The sequence below is a fragment of the Meleagris gallopavo genome, chromosome 2, assembly GCF_905368555.1.
Source record: "Meleagris gallopavo chromosome 2, MGAL_WU_HG_1.1, whole genome shotgun sequence".
In the NCBI taxonomy this organism is placed as follows: domain Eukaryota; kingdom Metazoa; phylum Chordata; class Aves; order Galliformes; family Phasianidae; genus Meleagris; species Meleagris gallopavo.
The window spans coordinates 54,420,431-54,440,060 of record NC_139405.1 but is presented as its reverse complement, the minus strand read 5'-3'; the positions used below and the strand labels follow the sequence as shown (position 1 = coordinate 54,440,060).

General features: G+C 40.9%; 1 protein-coding gene across 3 annotated transcripts in view; it reads left to right on the top strand.

Annotated features, from left to right (window-relative positions):
- Positions 1–19,630, top strand: part of LOC104909729 (uncharacterized) — a 28,098-nt gene that overhangs the window by 3,751 nt on the left and 4,717 nt on the right. Inside the window, exons 2-13 of one of the 3 annotated variants that reach the window (XM_085217228.1) lie at positions 93–212; positions 1,140–1,259; positions 2,081–2,200; positions 6,169–6,291; positions 7,170–7,252; positions 8,421–8,546; positions 9,342–9,390; positions 10,336–10,469; positions 14,082–14,210; positions 16,821–16,935; positions 17,823–17,954; positions 19,335–19,460. In XM_085217228.1, the coding sequence (XP_085073354.1) occupies positions 93–212; positions 1,140–1,259; positions 2,081–2,200; positions 6,169–6,291; positions 7,170–7,252; positions 8,421–8,546; positions 9,342–9,390; positions 10,336–10,469; positions 14,082–14,210; positions 16,821–16,935; positions 17,823–17,954; positions 19,335–19,460 (1,377 nt within the window). Of the gene's footprint in view, positions 1–92; positions 213–1,139; positions 1,260–2,080; positions 2,201–6,168; positions 6,292–7,169; positions 7,253–8,420; positions 8,547–9,341; positions 9,391–10,335; positions 10,470–14,081; positions 14,211–16,820; positions 16,936–17,819; positions 17,955–19,334; positions 19,461–19,630 lie in introns of all 3 variants that reach the window. The other 2 variants (XM_085217227.1, XM_010707241.4) reach the window with 2 other exon arrangements.

Here is a 19,630-nt window from a genome sequence, read left to right as displayed (position 1 = left end):
ACTTGTTTGATTGGCTGTAAACTTTAATTTCTTTTTGTAAACTATACTTTTTCAAGTGTAATTAAGTCTGTGCTGTAACTGTATATCTTTAGGTTTTGAAATGTCACCACTGGGAAAGGACCCTCTGGAAGCCTTGAGGATCTTAGCTTTTTCAGAAAACCCAGGTCTACAACAGTCTGCTGCTCTCTATTATTTGCATATGAGCCAGCACAGTAAGTTATCTCAGTGCCTTGGAAAATTTCTGCATAATTATAAATAAAATTGTATTTTCCAACTGTGAAATCTACTTTGATTCATTAATCAAATTCATTAATCAAAGCTCTTTTTTTTTTTTTCCTGCTGCATTTTTTACCAGGAAAAATGGAAATGCTGTCATTGCCATATGGGCAGAATCATTCTGGGTTTTGCTATGAGGAGATTATCTCTCATGATTATAAAAACTGTCATTTGTTTTGAAAACAAATCAGCAGACTCTGAAGTATCTAAAGTCAGTGTATTCTGAATCTCCTGAGAGCAACACAACATAGAGAATCTGGTGGCAGGAAGTGGTCATAGTCATCTTTTAAGGTTTTGCAGTGCTTGAGTTTTTGGCAGAGGACAAACCCCTCAAAGCTAGTTTGTGGTGGAGACACGAAGGAAGCATTATGGTTTGTACCCACTACTCTGTGGGAGCCACTGCTTGGCTCTTGAGGCAATTTGTGAACAACTGCAAGTCAGCCTTTGTATGCCAAATAAGATTCCAACAAGAGTTTGGGTCCTACATAAAGGCAGAAATGCCAGCAACAAGCAAGCTGGGGTTTATTTATTTATTTGCTTTTTAGAATTGTATCTCAAGGTTTATCCTATGTATTTTTTTCTGGCTAAAAAAGTGTAGACTACTCAACATGAGGACCTGCTATGAGGTGGAATGACTTGTTTGGTAGCTAGGCATGTTAGTTTCCTTCCCATATTTTTAAAGTACTTGATTATTCAAAACCTTCTCAGGAAACTTGGCCTGTTTTGCCTGTACAATGTAATTTCAATGATGGAGAACACCACTCAGCCCATTTATGGTAACAACTCGGGCCCTAGACCGAAAAGTGAAAAATGAGAGCAATGTGAACGATGAGACTCCTGAGCATTTCCTTTTATTCCTGCAGTGAATGTTCCCCTGCCAACAGAGCATCTAGAGCCCTTCTATGCCTTGCTACGGTCTGCTGACCTGGAGGTGCAACAAATGTCTTCTTTGTCCCTTGTCAACTTTTTGCTGGAAGGAAATAGTGAGTAATTAATAACGCATTTCCCATTCTAGTGCATCTCTTATACAGGACTCAGTAGAGAAGGAAGGCACTTCTCCATAGTGAGGTTTACACAGATTCAAATTCCCTTTTTTTTGTGTTCTAGATAGTACCGATGTGAGTTCACTTGCAAGCCACATAGATGCTGGATATGTTAGGTCCCTTGAGCAATGCTATATCATATGGCAAGTAATCTTGGATCTGTTTGCAAAGACTGTTACATTTTTCTCAGGCTGGTGTAGGAATACCTATACTACTCTTTTTCTTGGATTGAGAGCCCACCACTTACCCTTTCAAGCAACAGATACAGCTCTCAGAAATAAATACCTATGAGATTACATTCATTTTCCTTTTACTAATTAACTGAAACTTGTTCTTAAATTGCTTACAGTTTGGAAAAAAAAGCTTAGATCTTTAATATAATTGGCTGTCTTCTGTAGCTTCTGGAACCTGTTTAATTGAGTTAGTATCTGGAGCTGCAGAGGACATGTTAAAAATATATTTATAAAGGTAGACTTCAGAACAGTGCAGTTGCAGTTTCCAGAATGAACTGTGTGTTTGAAAATAGAATTGCTGGTAAAAATATTTGGAAGCATTTGAACATCTCTTACATTTTTTCGAGTCTGACAATGAATCAAGCAAACCAAGTAAGACATTGTAAGTGCCTTTCAGGCTGTTTCTATATTAGTTAGGCTATATTGCGTAGTCAAAATATAGACCACAAAGGAAGGATATATTCTTTTAACAAAGGCTTTAACGATTTACTTTCTTGTTTGTCCATTTGTTTTTGAATCTGTGAATAGTTGACAAAGAAATGGTTGTCCAAATGGGTTTACTTGAGCCAATTCTGGATCTGCTTGAGTCAGAGGATCCCACTGTCCAGTGTAATTCCTGTGCCTGCACAATGACTTTAGCTGTTTCAGGTGAGTGTGCTGTTCTTTCCCTTTATCCTCTGCACTGAATCCATTCAACTTTTATGTCATATTTCCATATGATACCACTTTCTTGCAATTGGATTAAGAGTCAACAGATGCCACATTAGTATCTTTTCGGTATTCTTATTTCACAAATTCTTGAGATTCTGGTTAAAATCTTCTCAGTGTTTCTGGCCTTTTTTGTCTTACGGTTACAAACCCTTTTTAGATCTCCAACCTAAATATATTAACAACTACCATATCTTAATTAGTGTCTACATTGGTTTTTAACTTCAATATTTCTCCCTCTTTGATGTCTATACCAATGAAGATCTTTCATTTTACTAGAACGAGAAAGCCAAGTTCATTTAAGACTCCTTTTGTAAATTAGACTCTCCATTTATCTCCATAGCCCTTTTGGGTGTAAAGCATATGTTCCAGAAATGGAACATAGCTATTTTGCAGTACCACAGACCTCAAGCATTGTTACAGTCAGAAGACATACATAAGTGCTGTAGGAGTTTAATTTTGAATTTATCCCTTCTGAAAGACAGAGATAAGAAACATGCAATACTTCAGCTGGGATCTCATCCATGTCTTCTACTGTGACATCTAGGAAAATACGTGTCTGATACATCTGATGATAACATCTATGTCTTTTGCATTATGGTGTTGTTGTCATCCTGCAACTGATTTACCATTTAGATTTATCCTCTCTGCTGCTATTTTGTGTTGTCACCAGTTTGTTGAGGGTTGCAACAAAGCTCAACCACTGTTACCAAAAGTCATCATGTTAGTCTAGCTTATTATGCCTTTCTCAAACTGCGTTGTTCTTGTGTAAAGAATATGTAAAGGTCTGCTTAAAACTTATAAATAATGCTTATTTCCCTTCCTATCTTCTTTTTTTTACCAACTTCCCCCTCAGCATGGGAAGCTGCCACCTGATATCCCAAGAGGCTGTGAGAGGCATTGTAGATGCTTAACTTTCTCACTTAGGTACTTATGTTGTGAAGGGAGAGTGGATAAGCAGGATCCAACCATGTGAAAGTGCTGATTTGCTTTTTTTTATTTCAAATTTGAGATTCCTGGGCATAGGAGGACTTTTGTTTTAGTTATATGTATAGTTAGTGGAGTTTCTCTCCTGAAGATCTACAGAGGCAGATCCCTCCAGCTGTTGTAAGTAGTGCAGAGAAAGGGATGTCCTCTGGAACCTAAAGATGTTAATTAGTATTGAAGGCACTCTGTCCCTCCTTGATGTCTCTGCTTAAGCCAGGCTGCAGGGAGCCCTCAGCCACTCCAGTTGCATTCTCTATCGAGGATGGTTACCTATCACCACCGCACACTCTGTAAGTACCAGTGTACTTTTGAGCACAAGTAGATCACATGAAGTACACAAAGAACTTCTAGCCTACATAAGAAAGCATATGCTGAACATAATGGTAGACAGTCCTGCAAATGCATAGGCTGGGTTGCTGCCTGGGACTTAGATCAGTTTTGAACATGTGTCTCAATTTGACTGGGATTTAGATAGAGTGGATACATTTATTTCTTTCTCAGAATACGTTTTGCTGCCACAGCAATGAGACTAAAGCAAGAAGCAACTTGCTAGAGTTTATTTTAATTCTAACTCATGTGCTCTGATATCTTAAAAGATCTGCTTGAGAAAACAATGTTGCTCAGTCATGACCTTCAAGTATGCCATTCCTGTTTGAGAATATTTTTTAAAAGATAAACATAAAAGCAGAACAAAACTGGAAAGATCCTTTAGATAGTTTTGAGGTGACTAAAACTTTAAATCCAAGAGTGGCAACGTGTCTTAACTCTGCTGCAATACACGTCCCTGGCTGTGCAGAGTGAAGTTGTTTAGTAATGTGACTGCAAGTTATACATGAACTGGGATATCCAGTACTTACTGGCTGCCAGAAATAGCCAAAAACTAAACAACAAACAAGCTCATTTAGATTAAAAGGATTTCAAGGTCAGTTGGTTCCAATACTGGCATTGGATAAGCAAGAGGACATGCGTACATCTGCAATTATCTGTTTCAATTTGTGAGTGGAAACAATCAGTTCTGGGATAAGAACTCTCCTCAGAGTAGATAAGAACAGAACTAAATGTTCACAGCAAGGGTTTGGGGAGGCCATAAAGCTAAACAAAAAACAGTGCACATTCAAAGCTGTGCTGTCAGGAGAATTTTAAAGCACACAAAAAGCAGAAAGTGAAAGGAAAGAATTTATAAATGTAGGTTTCCACATGGATTATTCAAACCCAGTTTGAGTAGATGTTTGTGATTCAGCTACTTTAGATTAGTATGTGGAGACATGGTTCCCTTCTAAAAACACTCTCAGGGGAATTGACTGCTGCACCAGCATCAGTGGAGGAACCACATTATGTAGATTTTCTCCTTCTCTGGAGATACTCTTCTCTGGAGATATTCAAGACCCACCTGGATGCCTACCTGTGCTGCCTGCTGTAGGAGCCTGTTTTGCAGGGGGTTGGACTCAATGATCCCAAGAGGTCTCTTCCAACACCTACAATTCTGTGATTCTGTGTGATAACAGACAGGCCATGGAGATGATAATACAATTATATACCATGGTGAGGTAGATATTTTCACCCATTCTGCTGTAAGTTGATGAAACAGATAGTGTTCAGTGTTCACATTATCTGACTAAAATTAGAATGAGAATGGAAGGAGGGATAAGGGAAAATGATTTATGCAAAAACAAAACGAGCAAATCCACAATAATGGGCTCTAATAAAGATGGTGAAGCTGAATTTCTCAGCTAGTGAATCACCAAAAGAAAAGGGAAAAAAGAGTTTTTTGGTCATAGAGGTTTCTACTCTCCCACAGTGAGAGTGGGTGCTCCAGTCACTCCCAGGCGAGAGCAGGGTGCCAAGCCCACGTACATGAGCCCATCCCACCACTGCAGGCTTCCAGTGTCGACCACCATCATGGAGCTTCCATTTTCAAACCAAACTGTTGTTTTTTTCTTCTTAAAGGAAGAAAAATCTTTGAGGCACACAGTGGCTCAATATTCTGTCATGGTCATCTGCTTCCTTCAGAAGATCTTTGGACTGGAAATGTGGCCCAGAGAAGCTCTTTCACAAGAGGACGTAGGCTCTCCTTACCCCATCCAAGAAAGGAGGGTGGACAAAAGAATATGCCCAAATTTTGTCCAGACATTTGTAATGCCCTTGCCAAAATGTGACCTTTTCTTCCTCACTCATAATTAATGGGGTGTATTGTGTGAAAGAATGAGGAAGGATCAATATCTGGATGCTCAATCTTTTTGTCTCTCCCCTTTATCCAGTTTATTAGAGTTTACATCACATCAGACTGGTTTGCATCAGATGGAGCTGCACTAAATAATTTCTGCTTTCACTGTAGGAAACAAAAGAAGAGTACACAGATGGATTATATTGGAGAAAGACTTATTTACAAAATTGACCTGAAAATTTCACCTGAGTAAATGCTTCCCATGTGACACAGATATTTTTAAATAGATGGCTTTTTCCAATGCAATTATTTCACTCAAAAATGAGAATATTTTTTCCATTACAAAAGGTCTTTCTTTGGGTATAAAATATACATATGAAGGCAAAAAAGGATTTAATCTGGAATACTAAACTGATCCCTGCTGAACTGTGCTTGAATAGATATCCTTGACTATCTGCGTGTGTGTACATCAGTTCCTTAGTGTAGAACAGCTCCAGGAATAGAAGTTTTGTTCTTATAAATCTCTAAGTTTGTTGGCACCTGGGGGTATGATCTGATCCAAATACTTTCACATTTCTTGCTTGTTTGTGTTTCATGTTTCTCTCAACAGGGTTTCAGAGACTGGCCATTGTTTAAACAGTCTAGAAATGTACATAAATGAATCAATACTCCAAAGAAAGCCAGTCCTGCCTGCTGTCCTGCTCCTAACTCTCAGTAAAAGGATACTGTGCGGCACTGTCTCATTTTTTTTCCCCAGAATCCAACCGAGAGGCTATCGGCGCTGCTCGAGGAGTTACACCTTTACTGTCTCTTGCCAATTCCTATGATCCTAGAGTACAACAAAATGCAGTTGGTGCTATTCTCAACCTTACACAATCAGGTACTTTCTGACTAACAGTTTAACTAACACTGCTGAAAGAAAATTCCTCAGCAGTAGAAAGATACATGAATTGAAAGGATTAAGACGAGAACAAAAGCTTATCTGCACAATAAGTTATTTTATACAGTGTTTGCATATTGTATTCATGATGATACTATAGCCTGATTATTTCAGTTTGGCCTCTCCTTATCTAATGCAAACCCATTTTTACCTAAACCCAAAATAGGAAGGCTTGACTTTTGAACTCAAAGAATTAATGTACGAGCAATTAAAATATTAAAGAAACAGAAATAATGATTATTTATTTAAGAAATATTTTGGTCTAAAAAACTATAAGCGCAACTGGTAGTACTTTGAAGCAATCCAACAAGGATTATCCAAATTTGTCCTGCAAAGTCAAGCTGTGATACTGTTTAACTTGTATCTCTAACTCAATATTGGATTACTCAAAATACACATGACACCATTATCCCACACAGCTACATGACATGCTCCTAAGGAATATCTTATTTCTATACAGTGAGGAGAATGTTTGGCAAGTACTTTTACAGTTGACTATTACACTTCTGCATTTATTGTTTGTTTTATGTGGAAATCATGCGTGGTGAATATCATGCTTGGTTTTTCATATTCTCCACCAAATCAGATTCTCTCAATAGGCTTTAGCAGAAAACCAGCGCAGGCGTAATCAACCAGTCTAGGTCATTTTGCTAAAATGACTGCACGCTACTGTCTTACACCAACTCTAAATGGTGTGCTCTGATGTTTGGATAAGCATAATCACTCTATTGTGCATATCCCTGTTAAATAATGCCTCCAGGTGAGAGAGAGGGAAGGGAAAGGACACACTAACAGAACTTTGTTTTCTTAAATGGCAGAGAGGATCCAACTGGTCTTGTGCAAGGAAGGAGCCCTGCCAGTTCTCACCTTGCTGCTGGAGTCCCCTGACTCAGAAGTGCAGGTATGGCACAGGCCAGATTTTCTAACAAGGAGAGTGTGACTGTAGGGAGAGCACAAACTACAGAACTGAGAAATGCAAAGATAGAGGGAAGGGAAGGCTCTGCAGAGAAGCAGACTGACATGTGAGTGCATTTTGGAAGAACTCAGCTCAGTCAGACAACATCTATTCAAAGCACATCATTTGTTTAGCTCCACAGAGGGTTTATAATGTCAGCATATACTAATACATGCACACAGTTGTTATACAGCTACCTTTCTGTGTCTTTTGGACCATCAGATCAGCTGGTGATAGGCCTGCTCTTCTGCACTCTTTTGATCTTCCCCTCTAAACAATTCTGATAAGTCTTTTAGAAGGCAAAACTTGCAAAGAATTTTTTTCTCATTTTTTGGGATGTCTGAGAACTCTTCCTGTTTTATGCTTACCCGAGACACCTTGTATTTCTGCACAGTTAACAGAATTGCTCCTTGATTTCAAGTATGCTAATGAAAACTATGAGTCAGATTTGTAAGTCCACTTGTTCATTCAGTTTGTCTGAGAAGCACAGGATTGTTATCTCCAATGTTCTCCTTGGTTCAGTTGTAAATGCCAGAAGTAATGGATCCTCTGGAACTGCTTTCTGCAAACTGTATCAGCATCACTTAGTTCTCCTGACATTCATCTTAAAATTTCTTTCTCTGCAGTTCAACCTGCTCCTTCTAATTATACCTCCCAAGTACCACATGTTTTAATATGTATAATCTTCCCTGGAACTAATGTTTAAATCTTTGGAAAATGATCTCTTACCATGCTAGGGCAGTGACAACATCCGTCTCCAGTCAACCTGTCTAAATATACAATGCAGTCCATGTAGATGAGCTAAGGTAGGTGTCAGCTGAGGAGTAGCTGCTGTAGTGCAGGACATTCCCAGACACCAGGGAGCACGTGGGTTTGTGCAGCGTGCACTGCCACAGCATGGCTGCTGTTGTAGCAATAGCAGATAAAGCTTTGTTTTTCCTCAGCGCACTCAGGCTGTTATCAGGTCTACCTCACAAAATAGTTGAAGATGAAAAAGCATTGTATTTTCTTCAGCTCTCAGTCTGAGGATTTCTCCAATTTAGTTTGACTCACTTCAGTGTTGTCATCACTTTGACCACCTCTCTCTCTGTTTTTTTCCCTTGTCTCTCTGCAGTATTACAGCTGTGCTGCCCTAAGCAACATAGCAGCCAACGCGCAGCACCATGAGGCCATGCTGAGAATTGGTGACAGATTCCTGCTGCGCATGCTCATCTCTCTTCTGTCCTCCTCTGTGGACAAGGTAAAGCTGCAATCTTCTCTTTACGTGAAGGTTTAGCATCAGAGTACAGCTATAAAGCTGGGCTTTCAGTTTCAGTCTGGCATACTTCTGCTTATCTACTGCACAGTTGCCTCTATGACATCTTTCCCACAAGGAAAGACACACATTAAAATATATGTAGGTTCTATGAGAGCAATGTTTGGAGAAAGAAAAGGGAATCATTAAAGCCCTGGACACTACCTTTAGGCTAGGTGACCTATTTTCTTTAAACTTGAAACTGCATATGAAGTGCTCTGTCCAGGCTCTTGCACTTATGCTACTTCTCCCTTTTTTTCCCTTCCTTGTGATATCCTTAGCTTTGACTACATGGCTTCAAAGAATAACATCTAGAAAATCTTGCTTTGCTGGGAGCCACTCTCTTTAAAAACTTCAGCAAGGTTCAATTCAGGATTTAAAGGGTAAAGCCTTAAATTCTGTGTTGACTCTCCTAGTTGAAAAAGAAAATAAATAAAAGCACATGAGACAAATTCAGTCTGTACATTTTCCTATAGTTGATTTGACATTCCAAAAATAATCCAAAAACAATCCAAAAACTGAACTCCATTGGCCCTTCCTCATCAACAACTTATCTAGGGGAAGTTGAAACAAACTCATTTAAAAAAAAAAAAGGTTAAAAAAAAAGGCCCAAAATTTGTGCTCTGAAGATAGTGTGATAGCTTGCCAGCATTGTCACATTTATTTTGAGTACAATAGCCAAGAACACACGTTACTGAAACCACTCTTTTTCTCTCTTTTTCTTTTTCCCTTTGGCACAAGAAGATTTCAAGCCAGGCATGTGTTTGCCTAAGAAATTTGGCTACCAGGGGTAAGTACCATGTTAGAGATAAATGAACCACACTATTTCTTTTCCTTTCTCTCTCTGCCTTTTGTAATGAGCATGGTAGGTTGGCAACCTTTCCCATTAAAAACAGAGACACCCTCATTTTTGCATGTTAGTTGGATGCTGCAGGAAGAGGGAGGTTCTGTGTGCACTCAACTAAACCTGCCCAAGGCAGCAAGAGGTAGTACCCAAAGTGAGGGAGCCAGCACACATCTTGAATGCACGGGCCTTTTGCTCCCCTCCACATTTCCCAGTCATTATAACCTTGATTAGGACAGAACATCTCCTGAAATTGCTGCTTGAGTGTGGCCTGCCCTCTCCTAAGGCATGAATCTCTCATTAACCGTAATTCACTCCCAAGCATTTGTCATCCTCTTAAAAAAAAATCCTATCCTGTTAAGTACCCCAATCCATTTCTACAACATACTCTAGAGATGAAAGCAGAGGAGCTACATGTTCAGCACTAGAGTCCTAGGGCCCAAAGTAAAGCTGTTCATCTAGAAATTGTGGAGGCACCTTGCTATCAAGCAATCACAATGATGGTGGGGCAGGGAGTAAAGGCCCTGCTCTTTGCTCCTTAGTGTCTCTGGTCTTTGAGACTTTGAGATTGCAGGGCCAGTGTTGTAGAAGGACCGAGACTGAGACAAGTGGTGTTCAAGGAGGTCTGTCTGTCTCTCTGCTACTACAGCGTTTTAGGCCAATGAATTGCTCAGAAAATGCCCCTCATTTTTTCTCACAGAGCTTAGACATAAAATGAAGCGTGTCCAAAGCTACGTGCTGCTTTCAAACCTGTATTAATTCTTGGCCTAATGAACCAGACTGAACGAGGTTTAATTTTTTATAACGAAATACCGAGCACTGTCCTATACCACAGAGATTGGGTTGTCCCCTCTAATGTCCTCACATTTCATCATCACCTTCTCCACACAGCAGACACACAGGCCGAGCTGGTTGCCAAGGATGTCCTGCCCAGGCTATGCTCTATCCTGGTGTCCAGCAGTGAAGATGCGTGTCGTGCAGCTGTTGCGCTGTTCTGGGTGCTGTCCCAGCATGCACACAACCAGGTATGGCAGCTTATCCCCTGAGAGCTAGAGGGAAAGAACAGTTCTGGCCACTGCCTGCATTAACACTGTTACAGCATTCTGTGAGGTGTGCCCATATGCTCTGTGAGATCTCCCAACCCTTCCCCTTTCTGCCCCAAGTGATGAGGTTTTGCCTACTCCAGCTGCACTGTTTCTACCCAAGGAGCCTATCTGTTGTAGTGAGAGGGAAGCTGGAAATCCCATAGTTCATTGGATCACCTGTCAAGAGGCCCTGGGGATAGAAAAGGTAGAGATGAGTGTCAGATTGCTTGGCTGAGTGGACACCACCCTGCACTCCCTGTGTTCCCCTCGCTCTCCAGATTGTCAGCAGACTTATTCTTTTTTTTTTTTTTTAAATTAGACTTGAGGTGAGTTAAAACTCCATCGATCTTTAGCTAATTCAGTAGAACTTTCCTGTGACTCTTTGTGTCCTTAGGTACAGAATGGTTTCTTTGCCCATGTTCAAAGCAAACGCTACCATTCAGCAGTGTAATGCCATGCAAACACATGAAGAACTCTGGCTAAAAAACTGCAGCAAACAACCAACACAAGCACACCTGCTGTACTTTCATCCTCCACATGAAGCACCAAATTGCTAAGTAGTGGAAGACATTATTATTACCATTTTTAAACACACTTTTCCATTTGAGTGATTAAAGGCATCCTTAGGAACACAGATATGAAATGTTTTTGTTAGATGGCTTAAGCTATCAATAATCTCATGGGAGAGAGTTGGAGTTTGGGCAGATAAAGGAAAAAAAAGAAAGCAAGGACCTTTCTTGTCACACTACTGTAAGCATCAGTGACAGCCTCAGTGACCACAGCTGGGCCCAGATGGGGCTGAGACTTGGAACTTCCCCAGGGCACTGGAGACCTGCTGCCTCAAATCCTGTTGCAAGTACATGGCACAGCATGAAATGAATTGTGCCTCCTCTAACTCAGGGAAACGATGGAAAAATTGGAAAAGCTTAATGCCCATGGAGCCACAATCAGTGGACTGAGTTTTCCAAAGGTTTTGTGCAGACCACATTAGCACCGCATGTCCTTGTGGCATGTTGAGCTGTCTGCTGCAACTGAATGCAATTTAATCTGAGCAAGTTTACAGCAAAAATCCAATCACATTTACTGCTTTTTTTTTTTTTTTCCCCAGTGAGAAAACAGGGCCATCCCCAGGGAGTGAGCGAGCCACGTGTTCTGAGGAGAGGCTGACCTCATCCTCCCCAGGCCTCCCCATTTCTGTGGCCTGAATTTTCAAGGCCTTTAAAAGGTTTCTTTCACTCGCCCAGGGTGAATTCTGAGCATCTGAAAGAGGACTTCTCCATGGGAACAGCTGTTAGGAAACAAACGACCACACAAAGCTAACCTTTACCACTGAGTCAAGTGATGCTTGAATTACTGCTAATGCTGTCAAGGATACAGTAGGGCAGGATTCATCTGCCCTTTCATTACCATGAATTAAACCCTCAGGAATGCTTTATACTAGCTACCGTCCCTTCCTTCTGGTCACTGTCCTGGCTGCTGACAGTGGTTCCCGGAGAGCACTGAACGACTTCTCTCTTACAGGGGAATTTTATTCAGTTCTCCAAAGGACAACCCAGCCCTAAAATTCTAAGGAAAGAGTCAGTATCTGTGGGAAGTGGCCTTTTAAGTCACATTCTTTTGAGCAAGGATGTGTCAGCTCCAGCTGATGCTGCTGACTTTCCATTCCAGGCACAAAGAGCTTTGCTTTTCCATTGAGCTACCTGATGAATATGATAACATTCATCTTGGCAAGCACTGTCTACCCAAGGATTTTGAGCACAGCATTGCAATTCTGAGCACAGTTCTTGCTGGAATGCTTTTCCTTGCTCTTTTATTTTGAACCCAAGGAGAAGTTAGGTCAATACTCACTTGAACCATCAAACCACTTGTACTCAGAGTTCTCTCCTGAGCCTCTCACACTGTGCAGCACCAAGCCAACAAAGTCTGGATCCCAGCTGCATGCCTGCCAAGGAGGCTCAGCAGAATTCAGAGCACTGTCACTTGCTGGCATTGGTCTAAATAGATGGAAGAGACTTGGCAGGAAAGTCATTACATATTGGAAAGTTCATTTAGAGTCTATAGACAATTTCCTCCTCTCGTGCTGTAGCAAATTAAATAAGGGTACTACAATCAATAGGATTACATAGAAAAGAGGACACGTAGTCCGAAAAGCACAGAAAACATTAACGGTAACTGAAATGGATGATCTAAAATTATGCAATTTCTGCTTTTGAGGACAAGTAAAAACAGAGTTAGAGAAAGTTTACAGCCATGCCTACATATAGGATTCTTTAATGCTCTGAATTTTGCCAAAGTACTGCCTTTTCCATCTACTTTCATGTCTTATTTTAATACTGCTGGTTATGACAGTGCTTAAAATAAACAGAAGTGAAGATGTCAGGTGACATGAAGAAAAAAATAAATATATCATAGAATCACAGAATCGGAGGGATTGGAAGGGACCTCTGGAGATCACGGAACCTGCTAAAGCAGGTTCCTTACTGTAGGTTACACAGGTAGGTGTCCAGGCGGGTTTTGAATATCTCCAGAGATGGAAACTCTGCAACCTTTCTGGAAAGCCTGTTCCAGTCACCCTCTGTCACCTTTGCAGGAAATTCTTCATCATGTTATTATGGAACTTCCTGTGCTCCAGTTTGTGCCCATTGCCCCTCATTCTGTCACTGCACACTACTGAAAAGAGCCTGGCCTCATTCACTGGACTTCTGGCCATTAGATATTTATAAGCATCAGTAAGATTCCCCCCACAATCTTCTCCAGGCTGAGTAGTCCCAGGTCTCTCAGCCTTTCCTCATAAGGGAGTTACTCCAGGCCTCTAATAGACATACTTTGTCATTTAACCCATGCAAAAGAAAGATGCATGTTAAACTGTTAAGAACTTCCTACTTCCTTTTGTGCTGCTTCAGTGGTCCTGAAGCAGATTTTCAAGTTCAGAATTATCCTTTTTTTTTTTTTTCCCCCCAATTATATATAGGACCAGTTATTTGTTTTACACCAAACACACAAAAGCGTCTCAATTTCTAAGTAACATAAATAAAATAGTCTACTACTAATGAACACAAGAATCACATAAAGAACAGAGAAAGAAAAAGGTTTCCCAAGAGGAAATCTTACATTGCTTTCAACTGTAGACCTAACCCAAATACTGCTGAGGAACCTACCTGGCTGGTGTTGCAAACCCATTTGATATGGGAGGAAAACTACTTTCAGGGGGAAAACATAAAACTTCTCTAAAATATCCATCAGAGAATAGAGAAACGTGTATTGTCTCAGAAGATGCTGTTCAGAGCACTTTACTGATCACAAGTTGGCCTAAATGTACAGTCTATTACTGTTGGGTAAGCTGCTGGGGTACTTAAAGACATGGTGCTGCTGCTGTTGCATCTCCATTAACTTCCCTTGCCAGACAGAAGGCCATATTTTGAGAGAAAAGGCACTGGCCAGAACCACTTAGCTGTTGGTTTAAATGAATCAAGTAATGCTTTTCTTGCAGAGCTAAGTCCAACCTACTTACTGTTGTACTGATGTAATGGAAATGCTGGTTGCTTTTCTCAGGATGCTCTGGTGTGCACTGAACTACTGCAGAGCCTGGGGATGCTCCTGTCAGTGCACACAACAGACCCTGTGATTGCTGGCCATGCTGCTTGCATCATCAAAAACCTGAACCTTTCCAAGAACAGACAGGTGAGTACCATTCGTTTTTTTTTTTACTGAATTATACCTGAGGAGGTTGCAGTTACACTTATAAAGAATCAGCATTACCCACAGAAAGATTTTCTCATTATTACTTATAAAATATGCGAAGTATAATTTGCACAAAAATGTGTTTATGAATAAAAGGATCTCATGTGTCATAACAAAAGTTATCTTTCCATATTTTTCCAATACAATGCAAACATGCTAAAGAAAACAAGAAATGTCTGATTTTCCTATGAGTGATATGCTTACGTAATTTGAGTGACCACATCACAGGGACAAAGCATATTTTGAGCAAAGATCATTCAAACTAATTTAAGGAACCATCCAGGAGAATCCCTGGTTGGTTAGAAACTGAATCCTGATTTCCTAACTGTCACTCTTTATATACCTTTAGTTACCTGTTTACGGTATTCAGAACTGATCTAATTTCACTCACTCTCAATTTGTTAAATATAACCCCTCCAACTGCTGATGTATATTTTCCTTGCTTGGCCAAGTACATGTTGTGCCAAGGTGCTATCAAGACTTCTATTGCTGAATTTGCTTCTAGTGAAACCCATACCTACAGATGCACTTCCCTGCTCATTTTCCAATTACAACTAGTTGCAGAGACTGCTGTGCTTACTTGTCTCCAATGTCTGAAACAAAAATCTTTTCTACATTTGACTTACCTGATTTCAGGTTTAGGGACATTTTATCCTTTCTTTTTTCATACTGAAAATTCTCATTCTTGCAGCTCTTGTGCTCTGTTGAGTTTTGTCTAGATTGTGTTAGGCTGAAGTACCAAACCATAGTACAAAATAAAGTTGTCCTTACTGCAAAGATTGTTCTAGCAATCCTTTGCCTGCTTTCCCATGATATAACAGAGCACTCAATGCAACTGGGAGAAATTTAGACCAGCCAAGAGGAAAATTTTGCTATAGAACTATGAACCTAACTAATAATGAGGAATGGGACAAATGTTTCAGCATGTCTTAAGCAGGGATTGGAAATCTCAGTTTCCAATAAAGCTTTTCACTTATATTAGCAAAGATAGGAATTAAAATAGTTTTTATAGTTGTGAAATCAATTTTTGCAAGGAAGTGCATTTCTTCAAACTCAAGGCCCACAATAAAAGTGGACTGTGCTTTCAAAAGCTTCTTTAAAAAACAGTTAGGTTCTGTGACTTTATTCTGTCCTTGGCAGGGAGATGGTTCATCTTCATGAAAGCTTTGCAAAGTGCCATGTAACGTATTTAGCACTCACTTCAGAAGTGAACTCACAGAAATGAATAGGAGCGCCAGGGTTCCAAGGTCAATTCTAAGGCACATAAGAGTCCTTGTTACAAGAGGGAAAAAAGCAGTGGTTTTGTGCCAGCAGGACACAGACTGTAGCAGCTTTAAAGGCAGCAGTCTTGAATCCAGCTTCAGCTGCTAAGCAGCAAGTTAAAAATTTGCAATATAAAATTGGAATACAAAAGAAGATATTCTTTTTGTTGATGGCCACCTGAGCTCCCTCATGGAGTCGTGAGCAGCTTCTATTATTAGGATTTTCCTATGAACTGGAGATGCAACTTCCCTAATTAAGTCTGGTGACTTGCTCAGAATTCATTCCTTGGTCTCAAGGGCTTTCTGTCCAGGTTTGCACAGGCTAAACCTCCTCTCTGTTTTCAACTTGCTGTCTGAAACGTAAACTCCGGCGCAGAGATATCCATGAAGTTCAGGGCATAGCAGATGCAATCTAAAAAATAAGGGATAAATAAAAATGTTTAATATGTAACAACTCTGCAGAATCTAAACTCACCTCACTGTCACATTCCCTCATATTTCCACAGATTAGAGCATTTCAACACCAGAAAGCTTTCAAAGCTGCAGATGCAAAGAAAATTATAAACTTCCACATTTCCCTATGCTTAGCTCTGGAGCACTCACGTTACTTTGCTGCAAGTCTTTAGCAAATGATAGCCTGATTGTAATATATAGCCTGACACAGTGGTAATAGGTCGAAGAAATCCTTAAGTTCCAAAGTGATCTGTGATCATGAAAGCACTCCATAGACAGAGCAAGCCCTGGAAAACACTTAAAATCGGGTGATCTCTGGCTCTGGTCCCTGGGTGTGCTCTGCCCACAGCAGAGGAGGCTGAGGGCAGGCCTCATAATGGCTGCAGCTCCTTACAGAGCAGAGGGAACAGCACTGATCTCTGCTCTCTGTGACAGCGACAGGGCTTGAGGGAACAGCATGGAGCTGTGTCAGGGGAAGGCCGGAGCCGGGGTTAGGGAAAAATTCTTCACCAAAAGATGCTTGGCATGGAACAGGCTGCCCAGTGGGCACAGCCCCAAACTGCTGGAGTTTAAGGGGTGATTAGATATATGGTTTAGATTTTGGATGGTGCTGTGTGAAGCCAGGAGCTAGACTCAATGATCCTTGTGGGTCCCCTCCAACTCAGGGTATTCTGTAAATCTGTGGTTTGTCACTTTGCAGCATTAGAGAAGAGACATTGGCATTATCAATGTCTTATTCCTCAGTATTGCAAAGAGATACTCAGTATTTCTGAAGCCCTTGGACACCATTAAAATACGATGGAAGTACTGAATGTTTATCTTTTTCTCATTGCAGAGAATCATTGAGAGCCCATGTGTTGAAGGTCTCCTCCAGACCATGCTTTCTATTGACATTGAAGAAAACTCTCTTCATTATGTGACATCTTGCCTTGCTGAGCTGGCAAAGCAAGGTAGGGAAATAGCCTCACCATAAATGGCTTCCTCTGAGAAGGGTACACATCCTTTATTAATTCTAATGGGAATTGAAGCAGAGATCTTTCTTTTAAGTTTACTGGGAGTTTTGCCATAATATGCAAGGAGACATTGGCGAGACGGTTGGTGACATTGGCTCCATTATTTGCGTTTTTTTTCTCTTGAACTGCTTAATTATTATTTTCCTTAAAACTCTTTGTGCCAAACTTCACTGCCATACATGACCTGTCTACTGTTATCTGTAATGTCACCCAATTTCTCAGCGGAATTCATTTCACAGTGCCAGAAGCTAATCTGAAAGGAGAAAGACTAAAATATAAAGTGTGTGTATCTCCTTGAATTTATTGCACATGGATTTTATAAGAGATTTCAAATTACCATCCCTCAACAAACAGCTGTCCTCATGACACAGAGGATAAGTGTAAACTTCCCCACCTCACTCTGGGACTGGATATCATCTGTCAAACATTTCCTCTCTTGTAACTGCCATGCAACTGATGACATGCCTCATTTAGTTCCACAAGAGGTGCTCAGCAGCTGTTGGACAGAGACAACTAGGCCAGAGTGGATCTTGAGTTTAAAAGGATGCATCCTTTCAGATCACAAACCCAATGATATAAAAATCCAACAGGCTTTCTGTGAACCAAATCCATATACTCTACTGAGAGCATAACTTCAAGACACGGCCATATTTTACAACTTGGAAATACTTATTTGCAAAAGTTCTGCATTTATTTTGTTTCTTCACTTCTGTAAAAGATTTCCTACTTAGACATATGGGTTCTGGCAGATTAGTCACACTCTTTTCTAGGGCACTAGAGTTTCTATTTTCAGACTACTCTCCCACCTTTTTGCCTTCTAGAAGGAGGCACATTATGCATGGTCAAATGGATGAATGAACCCTTGACAAAGCGCTTGGTGAGACTGGCTGGCCAACGGGAACATACCGAGACATCCTTTCAAGCTGCCTCCATCATCCAGCACATGATAGATCACGGTAACTGTCACACAGCATTAACTGTGCTTTCAAAGACACTTATGGTTGTCTGAGGTGAAATGAGTCTTTTTCCAAAGGAATTAACTGACGTGCTGAACAACCTTTAACATTCCTCCATCTAGTTTCAACCAATTCATTAGCACAGAAGAGCCTCCAGTCACCCTTGAAATACACACTTAGCCATGAAAATATACCTTAGCAAAAGAGGGTCTGGGTGAGGTGTTTGTTGCCCTCTTCAAGCACTTTTATTCTGCAGGGCTAGTCTCTAAGCCAGTTCTGAGGTCCTTAAAGAGAGGTTTAAGTAGAAAGGTGGGATGGTGTAAAATACTCCTTACTAAAGAAGTGAGAACACATTGCAGACAAGAGGCATTGCTACATCTTTCTTTGGCCCTCTCTGCCAGCACATATACAATATGATGGCATCCCCTCGTATAGGAGCAGAGACTGGAAGGGGCAATTGCAAGGGCATGGATAGTTTTTGCAATGCTATAATAGGATGATGACAGCAGGGTGGCTACAGCAAATAAGAAGAAACTCAAATACAGCAGCCACAGAAATGAAGGAAAAGAGCTGCTTACCTTCGGAAAGCCTCAGGTAGGCAGGGATCTCCAACAAGAGATGGTCTCACCTCCACTACCAACCCTTCAATGAGGTCTGGGAAGGGGTAGATCCTGGTTTCACCCCTTCTGGTCACTCAGGTGCATTGCATTCACCTGAACTCACCTGGGTTGGCCCTGCCTTCCCACCAGGTGCTCAATCACTGCTTCAGGTCACGACTTAGCATTTCCACTACAGTTATGTTCCAAACTTTTAGATCACTTCCTCTGCCCAACCAGCAAGAGGAAGATGAAACAGGATCATCAGGAAGGTGAACCAAACACTGCTGTTTTAACTCTTGAATAGATTAGCAGGAACAGTAAAGTGTCTTTTTAGAAGGTAGCCTATGTTTTAAATTTCAGTTACAGATAATGAAGAGAGCATAATTTTAACGAGCAGAAGACAAATACTTTTATGACCACTTGCCCTGTGCAGCTGAGCATTTCTTAGATCTGCAAGAAAAGATGTTCAGAGCAAAGGGAGTCCAGCAGCAGCATGCTTCAGTGGTCAGTGTGAGAAGCTGATCAGTGTATGTGTCAGCACGTGCAGCAAACAAGGACAGGCTTCTGCCCCTTCTGCAGAAATCCCGCACGTCAATTCCATGCAGAACCAGTGCTACCATTAATGGTTGCAGGTGGAAGCCCTTTGCCATTCTCTGCAGTGACACAGGCTGTAACTGAAGGCAGAGCAGTCATTAACAATCTGAAGCGTTGTTACACTAAACAGTTATGGAAGCGTTTTAAAAGCTCCTGCTGATCTCCGGTTATTCTCCTATTTATGCAGAAAAGATGATGCTTTTGTTGAAGTGTCACATCATTGAGATTCAGGCCTACCTCAGGAATTTTCTTACCCATCAAGAGGTTCGCTTCCAGCAGCTGGCCATTTCTACATTCTGCAGACTGCAGGCAGGTACGTCTTTGTCGCCAAGCCCAACCTCTGGGGCACTGTCTGCTCCCATCAGCAGCAAAGGCAAATCTTTGTCACAGGCTGTCACCTACACCCCTGAACTGACAGCTCTGCATGCTTAAGCAAGCAGAAGAAACCCAAGGATAGCTGCTACCTTAACTATTTTATCTGTT